The sequence below is a fragment of the Dipodomys merriami genome, unplaced genomic scaffold (assembly GCF_024711535.1).
Source record: "Dipodomys merriami isolate MVZ:Mamm:240054 unplaced genomic scaffold, mDipMer1.0.p SCAF_328, whole genome shotgun sequence".
In the NCBI taxonomy this organism is placed as follows: domain Eukaryota; kingdom Metazoa; phylum Chordata; class Mammalia; order Rodentia; family Heteromyidae; genus Dipodomys; species Dipodomys merriami.
In genome coordinates, this window is record NW_027204804.1 from 1,185,477 (window position 1) to 1,209,665 (window position 24,189).

At 47.9% G+C, this 24,189-nt stretch overlaps 1 protein-coding gene across 1 annotated transcript; it reads right to left on the reverse strand.

Annotated features, from left to right (window-relative positions):
- Positions 1-17,563: 17,563 nt before the first annotated feature.
- On the reverse strand, positions 17,564-22,174 carry LOC138841769 (B-cell CLL/lymphoma 7 protein family member C). Its single transcript, XM_070042657.1, has 6 exons — positions 21,865-22,174; positions 21,289-21,367; positions 20,862-20,970; positions 20,607-20,771; positions 18,430-18,515; positions 17,564-17,759 (listed from the first exon to the last, which is right to left on the reverse strand). Exons 1-6 carry the CDS (start codon positions 21,954-21,956, stop codon positions 17,634-17,636), a joined length of 657 nt encoding a protein of 218 aa, XP_069898758.1. The 5' UTR covers positions 21,957-22,174; the 3' UTR covers positions 17,564-17,633.
- Between the last annotated feature and the right edge of the window lie 2,015 nt (positions 22,175-24,189).

Consider the following 24,189-nt stretch of genomic DNA (forward strand, 5'->3'; position numbering starts at 1 on the left):
CTAAATCCTAAAGATGAAAATCTGGGAATTTGGAAGCACTAATTAATAAATCTTTGTTACCTGAACTTCCTCAGTAGCCAAATAGGAAATAGTACAGAGGCCATCTTCCTGGGTCTCCAGGAAATATCCACACGAAACAGGCTAGTGCCCTGCCACTTGAGCTACCCCTCCACTTCTAGCTTTTTGGTGGTTAACTGGAGAAAAGTCTCGCAGATTTTCCTGCCTGGGCTGGCTTCAAACCGTGATCCTCAGATCTCAGCCTCCTGAGTAGCTCGGATTACAGGTGTGAGACACCGGTGCCTGCCACACTCTAGAATTTTTAAAAAACGGTTTTGTACTTTACCACGGAGAAAAATGGATGCTACCTAAAACAGCTCAATCTAGCGTGTCGTGCAAGACACGTGGCGGTAGCGCGGGCTGTGGAGTCAGGCCGGCAGCCGTGCGCTGCAGCGCTGGCTCTGAGACCTCGGCAAGTCCTCTCACCTCTCACCTCTCCCAGACACCGCTTTTCCATCTGCAACACGTGAAATGATCATATCTCCGACCCAGGGAGGTTGTGAGGATGAAGCGGGCTAATTCCCAGTGACGGCAGTGCCTGGCCCAGTGTAAGCCCTCAATAAACAGAAGACATTCTTTCCTAGTATGCCAGGAAAGTCAGGAAGCAAGGCTTTGGGGCCAGCCCTTGGAACGCCTCACACGGTTCATTTGCCCATCTCCATCCTGTCCTTCCACGGGGGTTCACGGCGGCAGGGGCACCGGGAGGAAGCTCCGGGGCTGAACCTCAGTCTACTCACAAGCCCCGCACTCACCAGGTGGGGGGGGGGGGGCGCATGGGCGTTTCCACGCATGCGCGAGAGCAGGGCATCACGTGGCAACGCACGAGGCCGCCGGTGCGCCGCTTGCTCTTGGCTATGCTCGTTCTCGCGAGAGCAAGGTGAAGCTGGGAGGACGGGAGGAGAGCCCGCCGAGGTGACGGCCGTCTCTGCTCTGCTGAGCCTCGCTGGAAGCCTCTCGGGGCTCGTGGGGTGTGAGTTCCCCGCAGTTCCCCACCGGTGGGGCGCTGGTGATCCTTAGGTTGGGCCCTCGTGTCCTGCACGGCGCGTGGAGCACGGAAGCTCCGTCTGCCGTGGGCACGAGCGGACTCGGGCTGAGGGAGGCCTACAGGCCTCGTGGTTTCCAGAAAGCCGCTTCACCTCCCTTTCCCTTGGGGGACCGTCCTGGGCGCCCTGGCCGCCTTGCTTCCTCCCCCGGACACTCGGGCGTCCGGTAGCATGGAACTGGGCCGGGCGTTTGTCCGGAGGCCCCTCCGGGGAAGGAGCCGCCTGAGGGGTTCTGTTTTCAGGCCTCTCTCTTGGAGAGCTCTTCTGGTCATCCTCATTCCTGAATCCTGCAAGGAGAAAAATCTGGGTAGCATTTCCTCTGCACCTCTCACTCCCCGCCCCACACACCCCCAGACTAGGAAGATGAGGCTTTGGCTTTTTTTTTTTTTTTTTTAAATGCTGGTCCTGGGGCTTGAACTCAGGGCCTAGGCGCTCATCCATGAGCTTTTTCTTTCCAGGCTGGCACGCTATACCACTTGAGCCACAGTCACACTACCAGTTTTTGTTGTTGTTGTTGTTTTTGATCTGTTGTAGGGCTTGAACTCAGGGCCTGGGCGCTGTCTTTGAGCTTCTTTGTGCTTAAGGCTGGTGCTCTCCCACTTCAACTATAGCTCCACTTCCAGTTTTTGAGTGGTTAATTGTAGATATGAGTCAGTCGGGGACTTTGCTGCCCAGGCTGGCTTGGAACCCGTGATCCTCAGATCTCAGCCTCTTGAGTAACTAGGATTACCGGTGTGAACCACCGATGCCCAGACACTACCAGCTTTTTGGTGGTTAGCTGGAAATAAGAATCTTACAGACCTTTCCTATCTGGGATGGCTTCTAACTGTGATCCTCAGATCTCAGCCTCCTAAGTAGCTAGGATTGCAAGTGTGAGCCACAAGCCTTCAGCAAGAAGACTTTAAGTGAAATTCAAACCCACTGTTTCATTCTTATCTCAATAGAAATAACTAGCGGCAGTGGGAATAACACCTTCAAATAGAGAAACTGATCATCAGCCTAAATCCAATGAGAGCCCTGTAGAGCTGGCTGGTGCTCTACCACCTGAACCAGACCTCTTAGCCTTGCTTTTTGTTGGCTAATTGGAAATTGTGTTTAGAGAACTTTTTTCTTCAGCTGGCTTGGAACTGCAGTCCTCCAGTCTCAGCTTCCTGATTACCTAGGATTACAGGTATGAGCCACTAGCACCTGGCTAGTTTTTTGTTTGTTTTTGTCGGTCGCCAGAATTGAACTCTGGGCCTGGGCGCTGTCCCTCAGCTCTTTAGCTCAAGGCTAGCGCTCTACTATTTCAACCACAGCACCACTTCCAGTTTTCTGGTGGTTTATTGGAGTCTCATGTTTGCCCAGGCTGGTTTTGAACCATGATCCTCAGATCTCATCCTCCTGAGTAGCTAGGATTACAGGTATGAGCCACTGGTGCCTGGCCTGGCTAGTTATTTTTCATTTGAGAGTGTTATATTATTACTGTGACCAGTCTGGGAGGAGCTACTCCTAATTATGCCTCCCTGTAACGGAGATGGCAGACCATCTTCCCTGGTGAGTTTTGTTGGGATGGAAATCTCAGTAACATTTGCCAGCACAGCAAGAGCCACCACATAAGGTTTGGTGATCTCTGATAGAGGCCTTGGCCAAGCATGTAGAAAACTAGCAGGAGCCCTGCTTCCAATCCTTCCTTGCAATGCAGTCCTTGGCAAGCTGCATAATAGGTCCAGTCTTACTCAGCTATTAGATGGAGAAAATTGCCAGATGTCAGTGGCTCCTGCCTACAATCCTCACTATTCAGAAGGCTTCAGATCTGATGATTGAGATTTGAAGCCAGACAGGAAAGTATCAGCCTCCTGAGTAGCTAGGATTACAGGCGTGAGCCACCAGCGCCTGGCTTTTCGTTACTTTTGAGATATGGTCTCAAATTCATGCCTGAACCAAAAATCTCCTATTTATAGTTCTAGCATTACTTGGATGACAAGTACATGGTAACATGATCAACATGGTAGAGATAGAGTCTTTTGAACTTTTTCCTGGTTTTAACTTGATCCACTTTTCTCTTCCTCCGAATTAGTTAAGAGTAAAGTATGAGCTACTATGCTCAGCCTTTATTGGATTTTTAAACAAAAATTTAGTTGACTTTCATGGGCTCCTGTGATGAGAAACTTTGTCAGTAGAGGGCGCCAAGGGATATTCTAAATAATAGTAATTTCCCCCTCTAAAAATCTAGGGATATAGGGCATGCGATAAAAGCATGACCCCCAATTACTGGTGTGTTTGAATGTGTGTGTTTATGTGTGTATGTCTGTACATACACATGCATGCATGTGCATTTACCTGAGTACATTGTTTACCTAGCCCAGCACTTGGCACAGATGGAATACCTGCTAAATAGGAACCATTGTGGGGCTGGGAAGGTGGCTCAGTGGTAGAGCACTTGCCTTGCATGCTTGAGGCCCTGGGTTCAATTCCTCAGCATCACATGAGCAGAAACAAAAAAGCTGGAAGTGGCGCTGTGGCTCAAGTGGTAGAGTGCTAGCCTTGAGCTGAAGAGCTGAGGGACAGTGCCTTGGCCCAGAGTTCAGGCCCCATGACGACCCAAAAAAAAACAAAAAAAGAAAGTTGAGGTGAAGGAGTTTTTTTTTTTTTTTTTTTGTAGATAAGGATATGGAGTCAGAGAAGGTAAGACACCGCCAATCATTATCCATCCACATATGTGGTTCCCAGCTCTGGGAGGACTCAGGAATCACAGAGCTGTGAGCACAGGGATGGGCTTCCAGGCACTAGTTCTTAACAGCAACCCTAGCTGTGTTCTTAGGCAAGTCGTTTCACTGTACTAAAACAAAGTTACTTGATTTTTAAATGGAGGCAATAGTTTCTTGCTGGGAAGTTGCAAGGAACAGAAAAATGTAAGTGTCCCTAGTGTAGGGCTGACACAGCAGTAACTTAGCATGGCAGCTCCAGGTAAGGAAAACAGAGAAAGCTGTGGGTGGGAAATTCTCTTCAGAAAGGGGGTCTTGTAATTCCACTTTCCAAGCATCTATAGACTACCTCAAGAGGGTGCCAAATAGATAGAGAACACTAAAAATACTGTTCCAAATGGTAAAGAATTTGTCTTCATCTGTACTCGGAAAGCTTGCTAAGCATGTGGACTCAAATCTCCCTATTTAACTAGTAGACAAGTGCTTCAGTTTTCTCATCTTAAATAGAAATAATGCTAGCACCGACCTCACAAAGTTGATTTTGAGAGGATGACTGTAGCACTCACAGATTATTACCTAGCTCAGTCAATAGCTCACTTTCTCTCTCTCTCTCTCTCTCTCTTTTCTTTTTCTCTCTCTTTCTTTCTTCCTTTCTTTCTTTCTTATTTTCTTTCTTTCTTCCTTCCTCAGTCCTGGGGCTTGAACTCAGGACCATTGGCATTGTCCCTAGGCTTCTTTTGCTCAGAGCTAGCACTCTACCACCCAGGGCATCATGTATGCTAGGTAAGCACTCTACCACTAAGCCACATTCCCAGTCTGAGACAAGCTTCTTATGTAGCCTAGAGTGACCTTGTACTTGAGATCTTTTGGTCTGTCTCAGCCTCCTTAGTACTGGGATTACAGCATGCTCTACCACAACCAGATTTTTTTTTTTTTCCGGTCGTGAGGCTTGAACTCTGGGCTTGGACAGGGTCTATGTGCTCTTCAGCTCAAGGCAAGCCCTTACTGCTTGAGCCACAATGCCACTTCCATTTTCTAGTGGTTTATTGGAGATAAGAGTCTCCTGCCTGGTCTGGCTTTGAACTGCGATCCTCAGATAGCAGCCTCCTTGAGTAGCTAGAACTATAGGCATGAGCCACCAGCGCCCGGTTATTTTATTTTATATGGTCTATTATTCAGATTAATTGCTTGAAGTTAGCTTTTAGATTCTCACCCAAGTTGGGTAGCAAATTTGGACTCAATGGCTTTTTTTTTTCTTTTCTTTTCTTCTGCCCGTCCTGGGGCTTGAACTTAGAGCCTAGACACTGTGCTTGAACCTCTCCGTGCTCAAAGCAAGTGCCACAATGCCACTTCTGGCTTTTTCTGTTTATGTGGTACCGAGGAATCAAACACAGGGCTTCATGCATGCTAGGTAAGCACTCTATCCCTAAGCCACATATTCCCAGTGTCTTAATTGCTTTGTAAGGACCCCAAACATAGTTTGGGTCCAAGTTGAATTGTACAACTATGAGAGAAGACTGAGTTATATTAAGTATTGAACAACAGCATAGCAGGATTTTAGATGTTTGTCTTCTGTATGCTACAGTTTTAAAAAGATTTAACACTTAAGTCCCCTCTGAAAAGTAAACTAGTTCTATTGGAAATGGGTGTGAGTTTAGTGGGCTGTTAGATGTACAGTGATGAAATAAGACATGGAGAAGGGTCTGAAGATGGAGACAGAAGGTCTCAGTAACATGGATACATACAAAGAAAAGTCCCCTTGCCAGGATCACATGTGAGAGCCACCATCACCTACTGTTTTTTGTTTGTTTGTTTGTTTGGTTGGTTTGGTTTGGTTTTTGCCAGTCCTGGGGCTTCAACTCCGAGCCTGGGCACAGTCCCGGGGCTCCTTTTGCTCAAAGCTAGTACTCTACCACTTGAACCACAGTACCACTTTTGGCTTTTTTGGTGCTTAATTGGAGATAGGAGTCTCATGGTTTTGAACTGCAATACTCAGATGTCAACCCCTGAGTAGGTAGGATTACAGGTATAAGCCACCGGCACCAGGCTGTTTTCTGATCTTTGAAACAGTTTTGCTATGTAGCTCAGGCCTCAAACTCATGATCTTCCTGTCTCTCCCTCCCAGTTTCAGACATGTGCCACCATTTTTCTCACATACACAAAAAAATTCCACCTTTTTTACAACACATATGTTAAATAGCCTAGTGCTCCATAGATGTATTAATAAAGCACCTTTCTTTTTTCTTTTGTGCCATTCTTGCTGGTTGAACTCTAGGCCTGGGTGCTCTCTTTGGGCTTTTTGCCTAAGGCTAACGTTTTACCACTTTGAGCCACAGCACCACTTTCAGCTTTTTTTTGCATAGTTTATTGGAGATCAGAGTCTCACACTTTCCTGCCTGGGCTGGCTTTGAACTATGGTCCTCAGATCTCAGCCTCTGCAGTAGCTAGGATTACACGTGTGAACCACTGGTGCCTGGCAATAAAGCACTTGTTAAAAGGTATTAAGGGGATCAAAGGCATCTGGGCCAGGACCACTTTTGAATTGACTTAGCCACATCTGTGAACTAGTGGGTAACAATGTTATTACTGGATTGTTCACTTGGTATTAGCTAACATATTTCTTTAAGTGCCAATCAGGTCAGACACCCTTCCCCATTGAACCATTGAGATGCATAGGGCACTGGAGAAACCATCCCCAGGCTCAGTTTTCTAATCTGTAAAATAGATAAGAGTAATACTGACACCTGGGCATAATACACCTGACACTATAAAACCTAAAACAGCCTAGGGCTGCTACTCAGTGCAGAGTGCTGTTCATCCTCAGCAATGGGAAAAGAAAAAGTTTGACCTTGGGTCTCCTGAAGCTAGAAATCCAGGAGATAGGAATTTGACCTTTGCTTCAGATGATGGAAGCATGCCTGGGCTATTCCAAAATAACTTTCTCCTAGGTCTGGGCTTCTGTATAAAAGGGGTACAATAGGAACTGTTAAGTATGGTGTAAGTGGTAGAAGGCCTGTCGCAAGCAAAAATGCTAAGTGAGGTTTGAGATCTTCAATATCAACCCCACTACCAGCCCCAAAAGGAAAGAAAATGGGGGGGGGGGGGCAAGCCCGTTGCCAGTGGCTCACGCCTGTAATCCTAGCTACTCAGGAGGCTGAGCTCGGAAGATAGATGGCAGTTCAAAGCCAGCCCAGGCAGGAAAACCCGTGGGACTCATTTCCAATTAATCACTAAAAAGCCCTAGTGGAGTCCAGGTTCCTATGATAAAGTGCTAGTCTTGAGCAAAAACCTCAGGGACAGCTCTTAGGCCCTGAGTTCAGGCCCCAGAACGAGCACAAAAAAGAAAAGAAAAAAAAAAAAGAGTGAATCCCGGCGTGTAAGTTGAAGACACCAACGCAGCTTGCTCAGGGATCCTCCAGCCCCTGTCAGTGCGGGAAACCAGGGCCTGGAGGAGGCCTACAGAAGATAACGCCCAGGGTCTCAGTCTAGTCCCGAGCCCTGCACGGAAGAGGGATCTGTCCTTCTGAGGGAGCAGAGCGGCCGCGCCCTCTTCAGCACGTGCGGGGTTAGGGGAGAAACTGAGGCTCTGTTCACCTCGAGGGGCAGCCGGGGGCCAGTACCCACCCGCACGTAAGCCCACAGCCGGGCCCCACCCCCGGAGCCACTTCTCCACCCAGGCCCCGCCTCCGGCGGAAGTCCGCCCTTGGCCGCTCTAGCAGGAGGGCTGCGTCGGTGACCTTAACTCTTCCCGCCGCCTCGGCGCTCCCACGCCTGGCCGGTCAGGCTCCGTCCTTTGTTTCCTCGAGGCGTCACAAAAGGTGGTGCTGGAAGCAGAACCTACGACGCCCACTGTACATTGTACAGAGGTGGCGACTGACAGCACACAACCGCTGACCCAATCCAAGCTCAGGGAGGTCTGTTTTCATTTAGTCCAAAAGCAGCTCTTTGGCTCCCTTCCAGATTCTTAATATACGTACATTAAAGACCTCAGCGAGGGTCACTGCAGATTAGAGCATTTTTCTTTGTTTTTTTTTTTTTTTTAAGCCTTGTTGACATTCCTAAAGGCCTGAGTACAAGTCATGCTACTAGGAATTTCTAAAATGTAAAGGTTGAAAATACACACTTCACAAAAAGTTAAGCCGGGTGTTGTAGAGCAAGCACATCTGTGATCCCAGCACTGGGGAGAATGGGGCAGAAGGATAGTGAACTCCAATCTGTAGCCCAAACTCTAAAACCTACAACGAATGGCTTACTACAGCTCAGGCCACGCCGTTCACTTGGTTCATAGTTTGTGCTGTCACACAGGTGATAGCAAATTGGAGGAAAAGGAAGATTGGCTCCATTTTTCAGTTAAGGCAACTAAGATCTAGACAGAGGGAAGGGTCTTGCCTAAAATGACAGTATAAATCAGCTTAAACAAGGCATGCTTTCCTTCCTGTACTGCATTCTGACCCTTTACTACAACATAAGCAAGGAATAAAGAAGGGGAGCGGCAAGAAGGATAACACAACCTGAAACGGTCACTGAAAATGTTGTCAGTTACTGTGCAGCACCCTGTGCCTGTGCTGTGCAGGGTCTTGGGGTCCCCAGTCAGAAACACCCCAGCCTTCACAGCTTTACAGTGACCAGTGAATTAACATGTGGCTTCTGCCAGTTGTGTGATGTGCCTGTTCCAAATAATCACCTGGAACTGGAGAAGAGTCACAGGATGAATTGGGCCCAAAGTGAGATGGATGATACCCAACATCAGGATGTTTGGGGTCTCTAAGAAAGTAGAGTTGGCTTAGGTATACAGAGATAAAGGGGGCAGACATGTCCTTATTAGCAAAGAAGGTGAGAGGCATAGCAAAAGAAGTAGGATGACTTACCAGGGATATGACATAGTGGGAAGTCACAGAGCCTTCCCCCAGGAGGTAAAATGAACTCAAGGCCTGAAAGATACGTGTCGGCCAGTATGAGAGATGACCAAAGAGTTTCTCAACCAGAGAGCCAGCTCCAGTGTGCTGAGGTTTATTAGAGAGTTCAATGCTAGGAAAGAGTGGTGGATGAGGCTACTGGACAGTGCTTGTCTGTGGTGGTACGGAACTCAGAACTCTGTGTGAAAGCAGGCATGAAAGGAAACCAAAAGCCCACCTGGCTAGAGGTCAGGAAGTAAGGTATTAATAGGATAGGAAGTGGAGAGACTAGAAGAGGAAGTGAGAAGACATGCTGGCACTCGATACCAGTGCTTGAAAGGTCTGGCTGTGGAGAAGCATGATACGCACTGCCCCCAGGGTGGTTGGTATTCTGTAACTCCTGGAAATGACCATCCCAGGAGGCAGACTCCAATGTTTCCAACTTGTTACAAGAACAGCCGGTAGTCCAGATTTTTATATGAGATAATTTGATTTTTAAATGTTGGCAGCATATTCAGCACTATGTCAGCCAAGCAAACCACATGCAGAGGCCAATAGCTCCCAACTATCATAGTACATAACACTGCTTTAAAAAAATCCCAACACGGCCGGGCGCTGGTGGCTCACGCCTGTAATCCTAGCTACTCAGGAGGCTGAGATCTGAGGATCGCGGTTCAAAGCCAGCCCGGGCAAGAAAGACCGTGAGACTCCTATCTCCAATAAACCACCAGAAAACCGGAAGTGGTGTTGTAGCTCAAGTGGTAGAGCGCTCGCCTTGAGCTGAAGAGCTGAGGGACAACGCCCAGGCCCAGAGTTCAAGCCCCACGACCGACAAAAAAAAAAAAAAATCCCAACACGGGCTGGGAAGGTGGCTCAGTGGTAAGAGCACTTGCCTTGCATGCCTGAGGCCCTGGGTTTGATTCCCAGCACCACATAAACAAAAAGAAAAAAGCCGGAAGTGGTGCTGTGGCTCAAGTGGTAGAGTGCTAGCCTTGAGCTGAAGAGCTGAGAGACGGCGCCCAGACCCAGAGTTCAGGCCCCAAGACCGGAACCAAATAAATAAAAAAATAAAAAATCCCAACACTCAAGTAGTTCACTACATCAATTTAAAATGGAGTTGAAAGCTGGGTACCGGTGGTTCACACCTATAATCCTAGCTACTCAGGAGGCTGAGATATGGGGATCGCAGTTCAAAGCCAGCCCAGGCAGGAAAGTCTGTGAGACTCTTATCTCCAAAAACCACCAGACAACTGGAAGTGGTGCTGTGGCTCAAGTGGTAGAGTGCTAGGCTTGAGCTTGAAGAGCTGAGGGAAAATGCCCAGGCCCAGAGTTCAAGCCCCACCCACCACCGACTAAAAAAAAAAAAAAAAGGAGTTAAAGCTAGGCATCAGATTTTTAGAAGGTTTTCCAAGTGGTTCCATTGTGCAGTAGTTGGAGAACTACTGCCATGGGCTGAAGTATGTTCTTTGGGTTGCAGGCAAAGCCATAGGGAATCAGGAAGGTTTTAGAGTGGGGGAGTAAGCCAGATTGTAGTTTAAGGAAAATCGATTGGTAGGAGACAGTATAGTGTGGGACAAAATTTTTGAGTGCTAGAGTCCCAGAGACAGAGTCCAGATCCCACTAGAATGACCAGCCATCCGTATCTGCTCAGGACTGAGGGTGGTACTGGGACATGAACTTGTAGTGGTAAAATCAGGACTGTCTTGGACAAACCCAAGGCTTGATCATACTAGGATCCTATCTCTGATCTAAGCTGTCTTCTCAGATTTCTGAGACTGCTCCTTCTAGAAAGTTCCCAAGGAAAGGCATCCATCTTCCTGGGTACACTAACCCAGGAGATGAGCTTCTCACTTAAGAGACTTGTACTGGGAGCTAGAGATAGGGAGGGGACTGAAGCCCATGTTCTCTACCCACAGTTAAACTCAGGACCATGGAACAAATTAAACAATAAAAGGGAAAAACTGCCCAGTATGGTGGTACTCACCTTCAATCTCAATTATTTGGGAGGTGGAGGTAGGGAATCTCAGTCTGAAGATTACTTAGGCAAAAGTGCAATACCCTTTCTGAACAATACTCTAAAGCAAAAAGGGTGGGGGACATGGTTCAAGTGTATGGTTAAACATCTGTCTAGCAAGCCAAGTCCCTGAATTCAGGTTCCATGGAAAAATTAATAAAGAACAAACTACTGACCATAAGACAATGTGGGTGATATCAAACAATATGAAGTACCCTACTGAGTAAAAGAAAACAGCACAAAGCAGTATAGACTAAACAACTCTTTATGGAAACCTTTAAAACTGATTATCCTAATTTGTGATTTAAAAACAAAATTAAGAGGCAGATGCCAGTGGCTCACATCTGTAATCCTATCTACTCAAGAGGCTAAGATCTGAGGGTTCTGGTTTGAAGCCAGTCCAGGCAAAAAAGTCCATGAGACTCTCATCTCCAATGAACTACTCAGAAAAAGCTGGAAGTGGCGCTGTGGCTCAAGTGGTAGAACACTAGCCTTGAGCTGAAGAGCTGAGGGACAGCACTCAGACCCAGGGTTCAAGCCCCATAACCGACAAAATTTGAAAAATAAAAACAAAATTAGAGTAGTGATTGCCTCCTGAGAAGTTGGAGAGGAAAGGGCAAAATAGAGCTTTCTGGGGTGATGGTGATGCTTTGTGTTTGATAAGGGTTTGCTTTATGCAATTATACGCATTTGTTTGGTTTTGGTGCTAATCTTGGGGCTTGAATTCAGGGCCTGGGCACAGTTCCTAAGCATTTTATTTATTTATTTTTGCTCAAGGCTAGTGCTATCACTTGAGCCACAGCTCTGCTTCTAGTTTTTGGTGGTTCATTGGAGATAAGAGTCTCATAGATTTTCCTGCCCAGGCTGGTTTTGAACTATGACCTGTAGGAGCTCAGCCTCCTGAGTAGCTAGAATTACAGATGTGAGTCACTGGCACCTGGCTAGATGTATAAGTTTGTTAAAACTCAGTGAATCATGCAGTTAATATCAGTGCATTTGCTAAATGGATATTTTACCTTGAAGGAAAAAAAGTACTGGACTTTAGTTAATGATATGTACACTAATGACTATGGAGAGAAGTTTGTGTCTACAACTTACTCTGAATGTATCAAGCAAATAAGGTGGATGAATGTGGATATGTGATAAGGCAAGTACAGTACAATGACATAGGGTTTAGGTGGAGGGTATATGTGGGTTTTTTTTGTTGTCAGTCATGGGGGCTGAACTCTTCAGCCCTTCAGCTCAAGGCTAGTACCCTACCACCTGAGCCACAGCATCATTTCCAGCTTTTTTCTGCTTATATGGTGCTGAGGAATTGAACCCAGGGCCTCATGCATGCAAGGCAAGCACTCTACCACTGAGCCAACTTCCCAGCCCCAATATGTGGGTTATTATATAATTCTTCTAACTATCGAATTCTTTTTTTTTTTTTTTTTTTGGGTCAGTTGTGGGGCTTGAACTCTGGGCCTGTGCTCTATCCCTGCACTCTTCAGCTCAAGGCCAGTGCTCTACCACTTGAGCCACAGTGCTACTTCCGGTTTTCAGGTGGTTTATTGAAGATAAGAGTCTTACAGAGTTTCCTGCCCCAGCTGGCTTTTAACCTCAATCCTCAGATCTCAGCCTCCTGAGTAGTCAGGATTACATTACAGGCATGAGCCACCGGCACCCAGCTATTAAATCCTTTAAACTCATGTTTTTATTTTTATGTGTATTAAAATGAAATGTTTTCTTTCTTTTTTTTTTTTTTTTTTTGGGGGGGGGTCAGTCATGGGCCTGAACTCTGGACCTGGGCACTGTCCCTCAGCTCTTCAGCTCAAGGCTAGCACTCTACCACTTGAGCCACAGTGCCACTTCCAGCTTTTTTCTGCTTATGTAGTGCTAAGGAACCGAACCCAGGGCCTCATGCATGCAAGGCAAGTACTTTACAACTGAGCCACCTTCCCAGCCCTTTAAAATGTTTTCTAATAAAATGTTAGGGCAAAAAAATCCTAAGTCTGACCATGTCAGCCCCCTGCTCGTAGCCTTTCAGTAGCTCTTTGTCATAACTATAGTGGAAGCCAAAGTCCAAACAGACCTCCCAAATGGGATGACCAGACATTCTACTTGTTTCGCTATTACCTGTGGCACTTAGAGATAATTGTGAATACTATTCTCTTTTTCTCAGCCTCCTAGTTTGGATGACAGATTGCATAGATGCGTGTCCTGCCTGTGAGACTCTGCCTGACCTGAACTTACTTCCTACCTCCTCCTCCCTGCCTTTATTACAGCCACACAGATCTGGCCTGTTCTGGCTCAGACATATTCCCTTTGCACTCACTGGTCCTTGCCTGGGATGCTTTTCCCCTAGACATTCATTTGGCTCTGCCCTTAACCCCTTCAAACTTTCCTTCAGGTAAACTCGCCAAGGAGGCCTTCTCTCTAAAACTGCAACTTGCTCTTTTCTCACCTCTTTCTGCTTATTTTTCCCCAGTGTACAGACATGGGCCACAGACTGATGTTTCACGAAGAAAAGACCACATATGAGATGTTGATCTCATAAGATTTTATCATAGGGACATTGTAGCCATCTTAGTTGCTGATAGGCAGTCTATGATGTTATGCAGTAATAAGACTGCCCAAGATGCATTTCTCAGAAATGCATGCCATTGGGCTGGGAAGGTGGCTCAGTGGTAGAGTGCTTGCCTTGCATGCATGCGGCCCTGGGTTCGATTCTTCAGCACCACATAAGCAGAAAAAGCTGGAAGTGGCACTGTGGCTCAAGTGGTAGAAGGCTAGCCTTGAGCTGAAGAGCTGAGGGACAGTGCCCAGGCCCAGAGTTCAGGCCCACAACCGACAAAAAAAAACCCAAGAAATGCATGCCATTCTTAAACATTGAGTGTACTTAAACTTGCTGGGAACAGGCTCCATGTTTTTCTTGGCATCTCTATGGTTTGAGTTCAGTACCTCATATTTGCTAGGCAGGTGTGCTACTACTTGAGCCACATTCTTTGCTTTAGTTAATTTTTTAGATTTGGTCCTCCACTTTTTGCTCTGCTGACCTTGGACCAAGATCCTTCTACCTATGCCATCTGTTAAGCCAAGATTACAGGTGTTAAACTATCACACCCAGCTGTATTGATTAAGATGGGGTAAAGGGACCCCTAACTTTTTTTTTCTCAGGCTGGCTTCAATCTATGATCCTCCTGATCTATGTCTATGGAGTAGCTGGGATTGCAGACATGAGCACCATGCTCACTAAGCTAGCAGTCTATTTTATTTTGTTTAATATGTATCTTCTGAGTCTAGAAAATAGTAAATGCACTACAACTATATGACCCTGGTTCAAAGATTTCCTCACTTGTAGAACTTGCAGGCTGGTGCTACAACCAAAGCCAACACAGCCCACTATGAAGCCACAACCAGAGCTGCATAACATACAAAAGTAGGTGGAGGGACAGGAAAGAAGATGCTTGCTAGGTGAAGGGGACCACAAAGGAACTCCTAACAGAGTGGACAGCATGAGCTAGGTCTGAGAGGTGTGACTCTGCAGAGCACATGTAAGGTCAATCTAAGCAGCTAGAGCAGCTGGTGGTGGGTGAAGGCAGCAGATGGGCACTGTCATGCCTGTAAGGGGAGGCATTAGAAGGATTGGCAGGGCAGCAGAGGGATCGATGTAGGTTTGTAAAGGGCTGCCTGAGAATCAAACTGAAGATGGGCAGGAATGAAGACACAAACTTCCAGGAAGATGTTACAATTCTTTTGGTTCCTGAAGAAAGTAGAGCATGCCACCATGCAGAAGAGGGCCATGTAGAGCTCATTTAGGAGAGAGACTTAGAACACAGTGGTTTAGGAAAGGGGGGCAATTCTGGGCAGAGGAAATGGTGGGAATTAGCTGGGAGGGAAGATGTGGACAGGCCAATGGATGTTTCAGTCAAATGCCTCTCTGAATCTAGAGGTTGGAGAGATCATTTGAAGGCAAGGAATTAGGAACATTAACTCAGAGGGTTGCTGGGAGGCTAGAGGGCAGATATTCATGAAGAACTAGGCCTAGACAACAGATCTTAAGGATAAGGAAGAGACACTACGAATGGGCAAGAAACAAAGTGGGAAAGAAGAGAGGACAGACATTGGAGGCTAGGGTTCTGGAGCTGCAGGTGGAAGAATTTCCAGAAGAGCATGTGAATGAAGGGAGAGCTGGAGAGTGTCTGGCAAGTGATGAAAAGAATTGTGACTATGTGAGTTGTAGAGCAGGTCAGAAGTAGGCCACAGACAATACAGGGACAGACCTTGCTTGGGGACGGAGCCTATGTCCAGAAGAGGGAGATGAGAGGATATTCAAACTTTAGATTCTCAAGGATGCTCATCCAGGGCCAGAATTCTTCCCAGCCTCACTCTCAGGTAGTTCTCCAGCATCTGTCCCCACATTTTAATATACTCATCTATAAAATGGGGTAATAGGAAACACGGCTGCTTATTGACTTACTTTGTGCTAAGCCAAGGGCTCTCTCCCTTTCTACAAGTTGCCTTATTTAAGCTTTACAATAATCTTACCAGGCTATTGTTACTATTATCTGCACTTCACTGATGAGAACAGAGAGGTTAAGTCATTTTCTCAAGATCAGATAGCAAATGAATGCAATGCTGAGATTTAAACCCAGAACCTGGGCCTTAACTCTGTACCACTGACCTATGTAGTGTACTTTACACTTTACAGAACATGCATATTATCTCTGGTGTATAAGATGACTTATACACCCAGAACAGGGCTGAGACTTCTACACATGGGAGCCTGAATAGTGGCCCTCTCTAGAAACTGAATATATTATCTTACACGGCAATGAAATTTTGCAGATGGATTTAAGTTAAGGATCTTGAGAAGAAAAGATCTTGGACTTATCTAGGTGAGCCAATGTCATCATAAGAGGAAGCAAGAGGCACAGGATTTTGATAATAGAAGCAGGAGAGATTAGAAGATGTTCCATTGCTGGATTGGAAGAGGGAGTGAGAAGCCGCAAATCAAGATCTGCAAGCAGCATCTATAGACATTGAAAAGGGCAGAAAACAGGCTTTCTGTACAGCCTGGAGGAGCATGACTTTTTAGCTCAGTGAGACTAAATTGGACTTCTGAGCTGTGGAACCGTAATGACTGTAGATTTAAGCCATTTAAGTTTGTAGGAACTTAACAGCAAAAAGGAAACACACACACACACACACACAGAAAACTAACACATCCCATCCCTACATGCTCCTGGGCCAGCTCTGCCTCTACCAAAAACATCCTTACTTTTTTTTTTTTTTTTTTTGGGGGGGGGGTGCAAGTCCTGGAGCTAGAATTCAGGGCCTGATTACGGCCCTGAGCTTTTTTGCTCAAGGCTAGCATTCTCCCACTTGAACCACAGCTCTACTTCTGGCTTTTTGGGGGTTTAATTGGAGATGAGTTTCATGAACTTTCCTACCTGGGCTGCCTTTGAGCCATGATCCTCAGATCATAGCCTCCTGAGTAGTTAGGATTATAGGTGTGAGCCACCAGCACCAGGTTCACCCTTACTTTTGTTTGTTTGTTTTTGTTGTTGGTGGTGGTGGTCATGGGGCTTGACCTCTGAGCCTGGGCACTGTCGCTGCATTCTTCAGCTCAAGGCTAGCGCTCTACCACTTGAGCCACTGCACCCCTTCTGGTTTTCTGGTGTTTAATTGGAGATAAGAATCTCACAGAGTTTCCTGCCAGGGCTGGCTTTGAATTGTGATCCTAGGATTTCAGCCTCCTGAGAAGGGAGGATTACAGGCATGAGCCACCTGTATCTGGCACCCTTACTTTTTAGATCGTTCTTCAAAGTCTCACTTTGGTCCTCTCTGATCCTCATTCTCTTTCGTTAAAAATGGGCTAATATGCTTGACCCTGCTTCTTGTAGGCACAGAGTGAGGAGAGCTTTATGGTTTGAAATTTCCCACAAACCAATGGGGCAGGTGAAGCCTATTTATTGTCCAATTGCTCAGATGAAGAAACCAAGACTCAGAGGGTAGAAATAACTTGCCTAGAGCCACATGGATAGTGAATAACAGAACCAGGATTTGAACCAGGACTTTGGACTTTAGATCTACCATGTTGAGGGTTTTATCTTAAGAGGCTAGCTCACATACTACTTCCTTAAAGAAGCCTTTCTGGACAGCCCCAGACCATTAATTTATTCATTCATTCGCAAAACAGTTGCTGTAACTGCCCTACTCCCAGCCATTGAACTAGGTAAAGCCCAGATCTACTTCTGTCCTCAGTACCCACAGTCTGCTGGAGAAGACAGAGGCAGATTAATGGTCCCCAAAGAGCAGGAAATCCAAGTGGTTTTGGTAGTTCAAAAATGGGGATGCTGACTGAGCCTGGGGGAGTCACCGAAGACTTCTAAAAGGAAGTGGAGATTGAGTGGGGGCAAGGACTCCAGCAGATGTGAGGGTCAGGAGTGGCAGGCAGAGATTGATTTGGCAAAGGCAGGAAGGCTGGAAGCCACAGCTTCCTGAGGGTAGGAAAGTGAACTGGTCATCCCAGTCTCCTGTGCCCTCTGGGTCTGTGTTCCTATGAGTTAAATGGGAATCACTGGTTTTGTTCTCCCAAACGGTGCAGTTGTTGGGCTTAGGGGAAGGCTGAGCAGGTAGAGGGGTCCTGGGATTCAGAGGAGGGTAGATGAGGAAAGTCAAAGGTGGGGAGTAAGAGCAGGGTGGGGAGTGCTGGAGAGGAAGGGTCCTGGCTCAAGCCCCCACTGCATGCACATGTGACCATGGTGTGACTATAGCAAGGCCCTCTCAGAGCTAGGTGACCCCCATCTGAGGAATGGAGCCTGAGACAAAGCTGTCTCCAAAGACCCTCCCAGCCCTGACGGGAAATGACATGACACGAAATTACAAAAGGGTCTTTATTTGTAAAAAGCCAAAGGGGCACTTTGGGCTTCAGGACAAGCAGGCTGGCTTCTCAGGGGTCAGGGGCATTTGGGCAGATGCGCTTGAGTGGGGGGGCGCCCTCCGAGTCCTCTGTGTCACCCTGGGCTGCCTCGGGGACAGGTGGCACTGGCTCAAAGACTGGGTAAGCTTCGGGGGCCTGGAGAGGAAGGGCGGACAGGCGTGAGCTCCACCCAAACCCAGGAGTGCAGCCTCCTAGCCTCTCCTTCTCCAGCCTCCATGCCACTCCCCTCGGACCCAGGAGTCTAGCCAGGGCCAGGTGGCCACGATGCAGATCAAGAAGGGCACCAAAAGCAACAACAATTAATAATGCTGTTTTGGGGAGGTAATTGGATCTTTCTGAAAATACATCAAGGCAATTCTTGTGAGAGATGTCAGGTTTATGAGGGGCTTTTCAAGCTAATTTTAGTTTAGTTTTTAGTTTCTTGTTTAGTTTTTTGTTTCGTTTTGTTGTGTTTTTTTTTTTTTTGGTTTTTGATTTGTTTTTGGTATGATGCTGGGGTTTGAACCCAGGGCTGTACATGCTAAACATGCACTCTACCACTGAGCTATACTTCCAATCTGGGATTTTTTTGATTTAATTACATGGAGGATCACCATGCTCTTTCACTCTTTTACTGGTCTTCAATTCACCCTATTCCAGCCCTCACAACATTGTCTCTAAAACACCCTTTCAGTCCCAAGAATCTGGCCCCTAAGCCTTTAGCTGGGTCCTGGGTCCGTATCTCCCTTTTGGACCTCAGTCTCCCAGTGCCCCAGAACCTCATTCCCTCCAAGACCCAGGAGTCCAGCCTTTTGGCCTCTCTCACCTCTGCTTCCAGCAATTCTGGAACAGGCTCCTCCTTGGTGAGCATGGGGGGGTCATCAGTGCTGCCTGTAGGTGTGCCCCCAGGGTCTGAAATGGCAAGTGAAAGGACATGCTCTGAGTAAGCCATTCTGAGTCAGTAGTACAAACAGAAGGGAAAACAAACACAGGCAGGTAGCAATCATGTAAGCAGAGACTCTGAGAGCCAGAGGAGGGAGCCAGGACCCTGGCTGTCATCCAGGATGCAGAAAACAGTCACATGGGATTTGAACATAAGTAGGATTTGATTGGGTAGACAAACAGGGAAGAAGAACAGAATTTAGGCAAATGGAACATACACTTTGGGAGTAGACTTGTTTATTTATTTATTTATTTATTTTGGGTCCGGTTGTGGGGCCTGAACTCTGGGCCTGGGGCGCTGTCCCTCAGCTCTTCAGCTCAAGGCTAGCGCTCTACCACTGGAGCCACAGCGCCACTTCCGGCTTTTTTCTTTTTGCTTATGTGGTGCTGAGGAATTGAACCCAGGGCCTCATGCGTGCAAGGCAAGCGCTCTACCACTGAGCCACCTTCCCAGCCCCCTGGGAGTAGACTTTATATTTGGACTGAGTTCAAACTCTGACCTTGGGCAAGATACTTAATCTCTCTCTTGGTTTACCCATCTGAAAAATGGGGACAGAGATAATAATTACCATGCAACTTTAGGTAGGATTAAGTGAAGTAATATAGGCAAAAGCATATACAGTGTCTGGCATATAATAGGTGCTCAGTAAATGTTAACAATTGTATTTACTTATTTAGCGAAGCCAGGGGTGGAATCAAAGGCCTCATGCATCCCAGGCAAGGACTCCACCACTAAGCTCTACCCTAGCCCAGTTTTATATCAGATGTATGTATGTGCTAGATAGTATGTAGAACCTGGCCTTTAGGCCCATTTTATGGTGTATTTGGTAAGGAACCACAATTTATGAAGGCTCGAAATGTCAAGCTAAGGAGTCAAAAGTCACAGGAAATCACTGAATGATGAGAAGCTTTAGAAAAAGTTGCTCTTGGTATCCATGTGGTTGTGCATGGAGTCCAAAGAGGAGGCTGGAGCAGGCACAGGTGATGGCTGAGAAGGGCAGAGCTGAGGAGGCCTGAAGTATACTGACCAGATAGGGGACTAACTGCTTGGAAGACAGGAACTGAGGAAGATTCAGGTGCAGGATGTTGGCTTACTGTCTCTTGTGAGCTAACTCCTCTGGATTCTCAGTCTCCTTTTTGTATAAATGCTAGGGGCTGGGAATGTGGCTTAATGATAGATTGTTTGCCTAGCATGGATGAAGGCCCTCCAGCAAAAGCTGGAAGTGGCACTGTGGCTCAAGTGGTAGAGTGCTAGCTTTGAGCAAAAGAAGCTCAGGGACAGTGCCTAGGCCCTGAGTTCAACCCCAAGAGCTGGCAAAAATGAATGAATGAATAAATAAATAAATAAGGTGCTAGTAGAATCACGGCCCTCCCCCCCAAGGTTGTAAATAAGATTTAAATGAGAATTGTTTAGAAGGGTATCTGGGACTTAACAAATACCAGCAATTATCCTTATTGTTACTAATCACTCCTATGATTATCTGTTACTTATTTACACAACAAATTATTTATTGGGAACATATGTATCCGATCATATTCTAAGGTACAAACTGGCCTACAAGATTAGTATAGGGCTGACACTGAAGAAGGTAAGATGAGATGGAAGTTCTTGGAAGACTGTACTGTAGCAAAGAAATAAATTTATATAAAAATCTCCATGATTGGGCTGGGAAGGTGGCTCAGTGGTAGAGCGCTTGCCTTGCATGCATGAGGCCCTGGGTTCAATTCCTCAGCACCACATAAGCAAAAAGAAAAAAGCCGGAAGTGGTGCTGTGGCTCAAGTGGTAGAGCACTAGCCTTGAGCTGAAGAGCTGAGGGACAGCACCCAGGACCAGAGTTCAGGCCCCACAACCGGACTCCCCCCCCCAAAAAAAAAAACCCTCCATGATGATGTGTTATCTACAGATCCTAAGAAGCTAGAAAAATGAGACAGACCACCGCTAGAGGTAGTTCTGCAGCTCTAGTGCAGCAGGTAGAGCAGGTACAAGATAAGCTGATAGGTTTGATTCTAGAGAGGGCAGGACTCAGAGGAGAGGGCTTCTGAGAGGCACATGGTCCTACCTCTCTCTTGACCCAGCTGTGGGGGCTGGACCTCCTCTGTGGTGACCCTTTCTGGGGGTCCAGCAGGTGACACAGGGCGGCTGGGCTGGGGAGTGCCCCCAGGGCTTGGCTCTGTGCCTTTTTGCAGGGAACCTTCTGAATGGAAACTCTGGTTGCTGTTCTCATCTGTGGGAGCAAAAGCTGGGATGGTTAGCCTAAGACACCCAATGTCATCCTTCACATACCACAACCCCCAGTTCCAGGATCCCTACATACCGTTGAGGTCCAGCAGAATAAGAGGGCCACCCCCTCTTGGACTGGCGCCCCTGCCCCGCCTCTCCCGGCCACGAGATCTGTCTGTCCCGCCACCTGCCCTCCGCCGTTCCTAGGGGTTAGAAGAATACTATCAGAACCAGTTTTCTAAGTAGCTTTTGCAAGGCCTCCTTTGTTCAAATAAGGAAACTGAGGCACAAAGAGGCCAATGGTGCTGCCTTAAGTGACAAAGATTGTGTATGCTGCAGAGATCATGACCTTCGGGTTCTGGGACAGGAAAAAGGAAGATGGAGATGAGTTGCTAAGAATTGCTGCCCCTATCTGGGCTGTGACACTTGGGTCTCAGAGTAGGTATTGAAGGTGGGAGTCAAGGGAAGGTTTGCCTGAGGTTGTGCAGGTGCAGGATTTGGTGGGAGTGGGTCTTGCTCACCTCTTCTTGGGGATCCACCACTGGTACCCACTTGAAGATACGAAGTGAAGTGTCGCCCACAGTTACCCAGCGCTTCTCCCTGTGGGAGGGTAGGAAGGGTCAGAGAGGCCTGAGGGGAGAGACACTCCCCCCCCACGCCCTCCCACCTGCAGACCTGGGCATAAGCAGGGTTATCTCTGTAGGGTTTGTTTTGCTAATGGGGCAAAGAAGGAGAAAGACAGCCCTCTGAATCCCAGGACAGAGATGGGGCGCGACTAGAGAAAGGGTAGACTGGGGGCCACGGCAGCACTGTGGGCCTGGCTGTGGACCCCAGCAGGGAAGCACGCTGGCGGGAGGAGTGTCAACGCTCAGGGGGCGGGGCATAGGTGAGGAGGGCATGGGCACCGCTGGGGACCGCGCTTTATAGACCTCGGGAGCAGCCAGGGGAGCGGGAGTGGAAGCCTGTGGATCCCGGGCACAGCCGGTGGGCGTGGATACACCTTCCACTTGCGCCCCCACCGCTGGGGACCGGCAGGCGCGTTTGGAGGGATGGCTCCCGCCATGGCCCGGGAGGGGGGGGGGGTGGTCAGCGCTCACCATCTCCGGACCTTCTCGATGGTCGCCATCACCTTCTTGATGTCATCCTTGGCCCGGCTCCGGGTCTCGGCCCGTACAGTCCGGCCGGCCATGCTGGCGGGGCTGGAGCGGGACCGAGCCCGCGGCGGGGCCGCGTCGGTCCAGCGGGCTCAGGCGCGGCGCCAGGCCGGGAAGCCGCGCTCGCCGCCGGCCGTCCCTTCGGGAGTTGGCCGCGCCCTCCCTCGCTCCCAATGCCTCCGCGAGTCTCCGCCCCGCTTCCTGCCGCGGCGCCCCGCCCCGGCCCGTCCCCGGAGCCTCTCGGCAACGCAGGCGGCCGGAGTCCAGGCCTGGAAGCCCCGCCGGGCCCCGCCCCGCCCCGGGCCCGCCCCCTCGGGCTGCCCTGTCCGCAGCGCCCCCTGCCCGCGGCGGAGGGAAGAGTTGGGGGCGGGTACCGCGGCTGGGCGCGCGTGGCGAGGCCGAGGCCGTGCGTTCAGACCACGTGGGCGCCGAGGTGCCGGAGGGTTTGGGTCCTGGTGTGCGTCCGCGGCTGGTGGGCGTTCCTGAAATGCTGGATGTGAGTGTGTGTGCGTACGCAGGCGTGCGCGCGCGCGCCTCGGTGCCTGCGCGCGCGCTTCCGCCCTGGGCCGACCGGCCCAGGCCACGCTGCGCAACTTTCTTCAACAGTCAACCGAGTGCCAAGTACCTGCCAGGCGCTCCCAATACAAGTGGGTCTTCCCAGCCAGTGGAAACGTGGAAAAAGCATACCGTACCACGTGTAGACAAGGAAGTAAAACAACTGAGCTGTCCTATTTCTGGAGTAGTGAAAGTTGGTAGAGACACTGGTAGAAAGCTGCCAGTTTTCTAGTTAGGTACAACACACAACCTGAGGATTCGGCAATACCACTCCGGGGTTGTCAACACATAACAGAAATGTGTACATATGAGCACTAAGATAGGTATACTGGAATTTTCATAGCATTATTCTCAATAGATCCAAACTGCAAAAAAAATCCATCAACAGGACAAATGGAAAATAAATTACAAAATGTTCATAGACAGGAACCATATGAACCATGGATATAGACATAGCTACCAGAACAACAAATGTCTCATCAACAAAACCTGAGTAAAGGAAGCCTGACTTGACAGTACACTCTGATTGGTTCTAGTTATATGAATCAGAGCTATGGTGTAAGACATCAGGATAAACTAGGTGCTGGTGTCTCACACCTGTAATCCTAGCTGTTCAGGAGGCTGAGATCTGAGGATCACCTTTCAAAGCCAGCCCAGGCAGAAAAGTCCCTATGAAACTCTCACCTTTGATTAACCACAGAAAACCTGGAGGTGGCACAGGGGCTCAGGTGGTAGAGTGTTGGCCCAGAGCACAAAGAGGCTCAGGGACAGTGCCCACGCTCTGCGTTCAAGCCCCACAATAGATTGGGGGTGGGGGACTGAGAGAGAAAGGATAGCAGTCACCCTCAATACTGGAAGGGGAAAAGAAGGGGGGATTTCTGAGAGCATGTTCTGTTTCTGAATCTGGCTTACTCATATTTAACTGAAAATTCAAGCTGTTTCTGGTGTGTGTACCTTTTCACATGTGTATTGTAGTTCAGTTCAAAGTTGTTGCTTTTTGGTTTTTGGTTTGTTTGTTTTTTTGTCTGTTGGGGGCAAAGTGTTTTTGTTTTTGTTGTTGTTGTTTTAAGAAAATGAATGTGTCTTGGTTTGAGACTAGCCAGTCAATAGATAGGATCATGTCTGAATCTGTGCTGCTGTGCATGTGTTTAATTCAAAAACAGACGTACGTGTTTGTGAGTTTTTCAGGTGAACTTGACCGAAGTAAAATGCCAGACCTTCACACATCTGTGTGGCCTAGGATGACTCATATGTGTCTATTTCTTCATCTGTAACATGGAAGTCCACATACACACTAGTGCCTGACACACAGTAAATATTCCATATATATTCACTGTTGGTAAATTGGGTGGTTGTGGCCCCTATCAATAGTCTGGCTTCAGATCCACCTAACACTCTCGGCCAGTGATGTGCTTTACTGTCCTTTGGCTGTCTGTGTATGGCAACAGCTTCAGATACCCAGGCCTCCTTCACAGTTCCTTAGTCTCCTTCTCAGACTCAGTACTGCTGTTGTTTAAGGTCTCCTTCATCAGACTGTGAGCTCCTGGTGTGTGGGGAACAAGGGAGACTAAATATGGATCGACCCCAGAGCTCAGGTCAGAGTGGGTCCTTGGGAAACAATCGTGGGGTTAAGTGTGTACCGTTCTATACCATGTTAATGGGGGTAGTAATTGGGTGTGACCTTTTTTTTTTTTTTTTTTTTTTTGCTGGTCC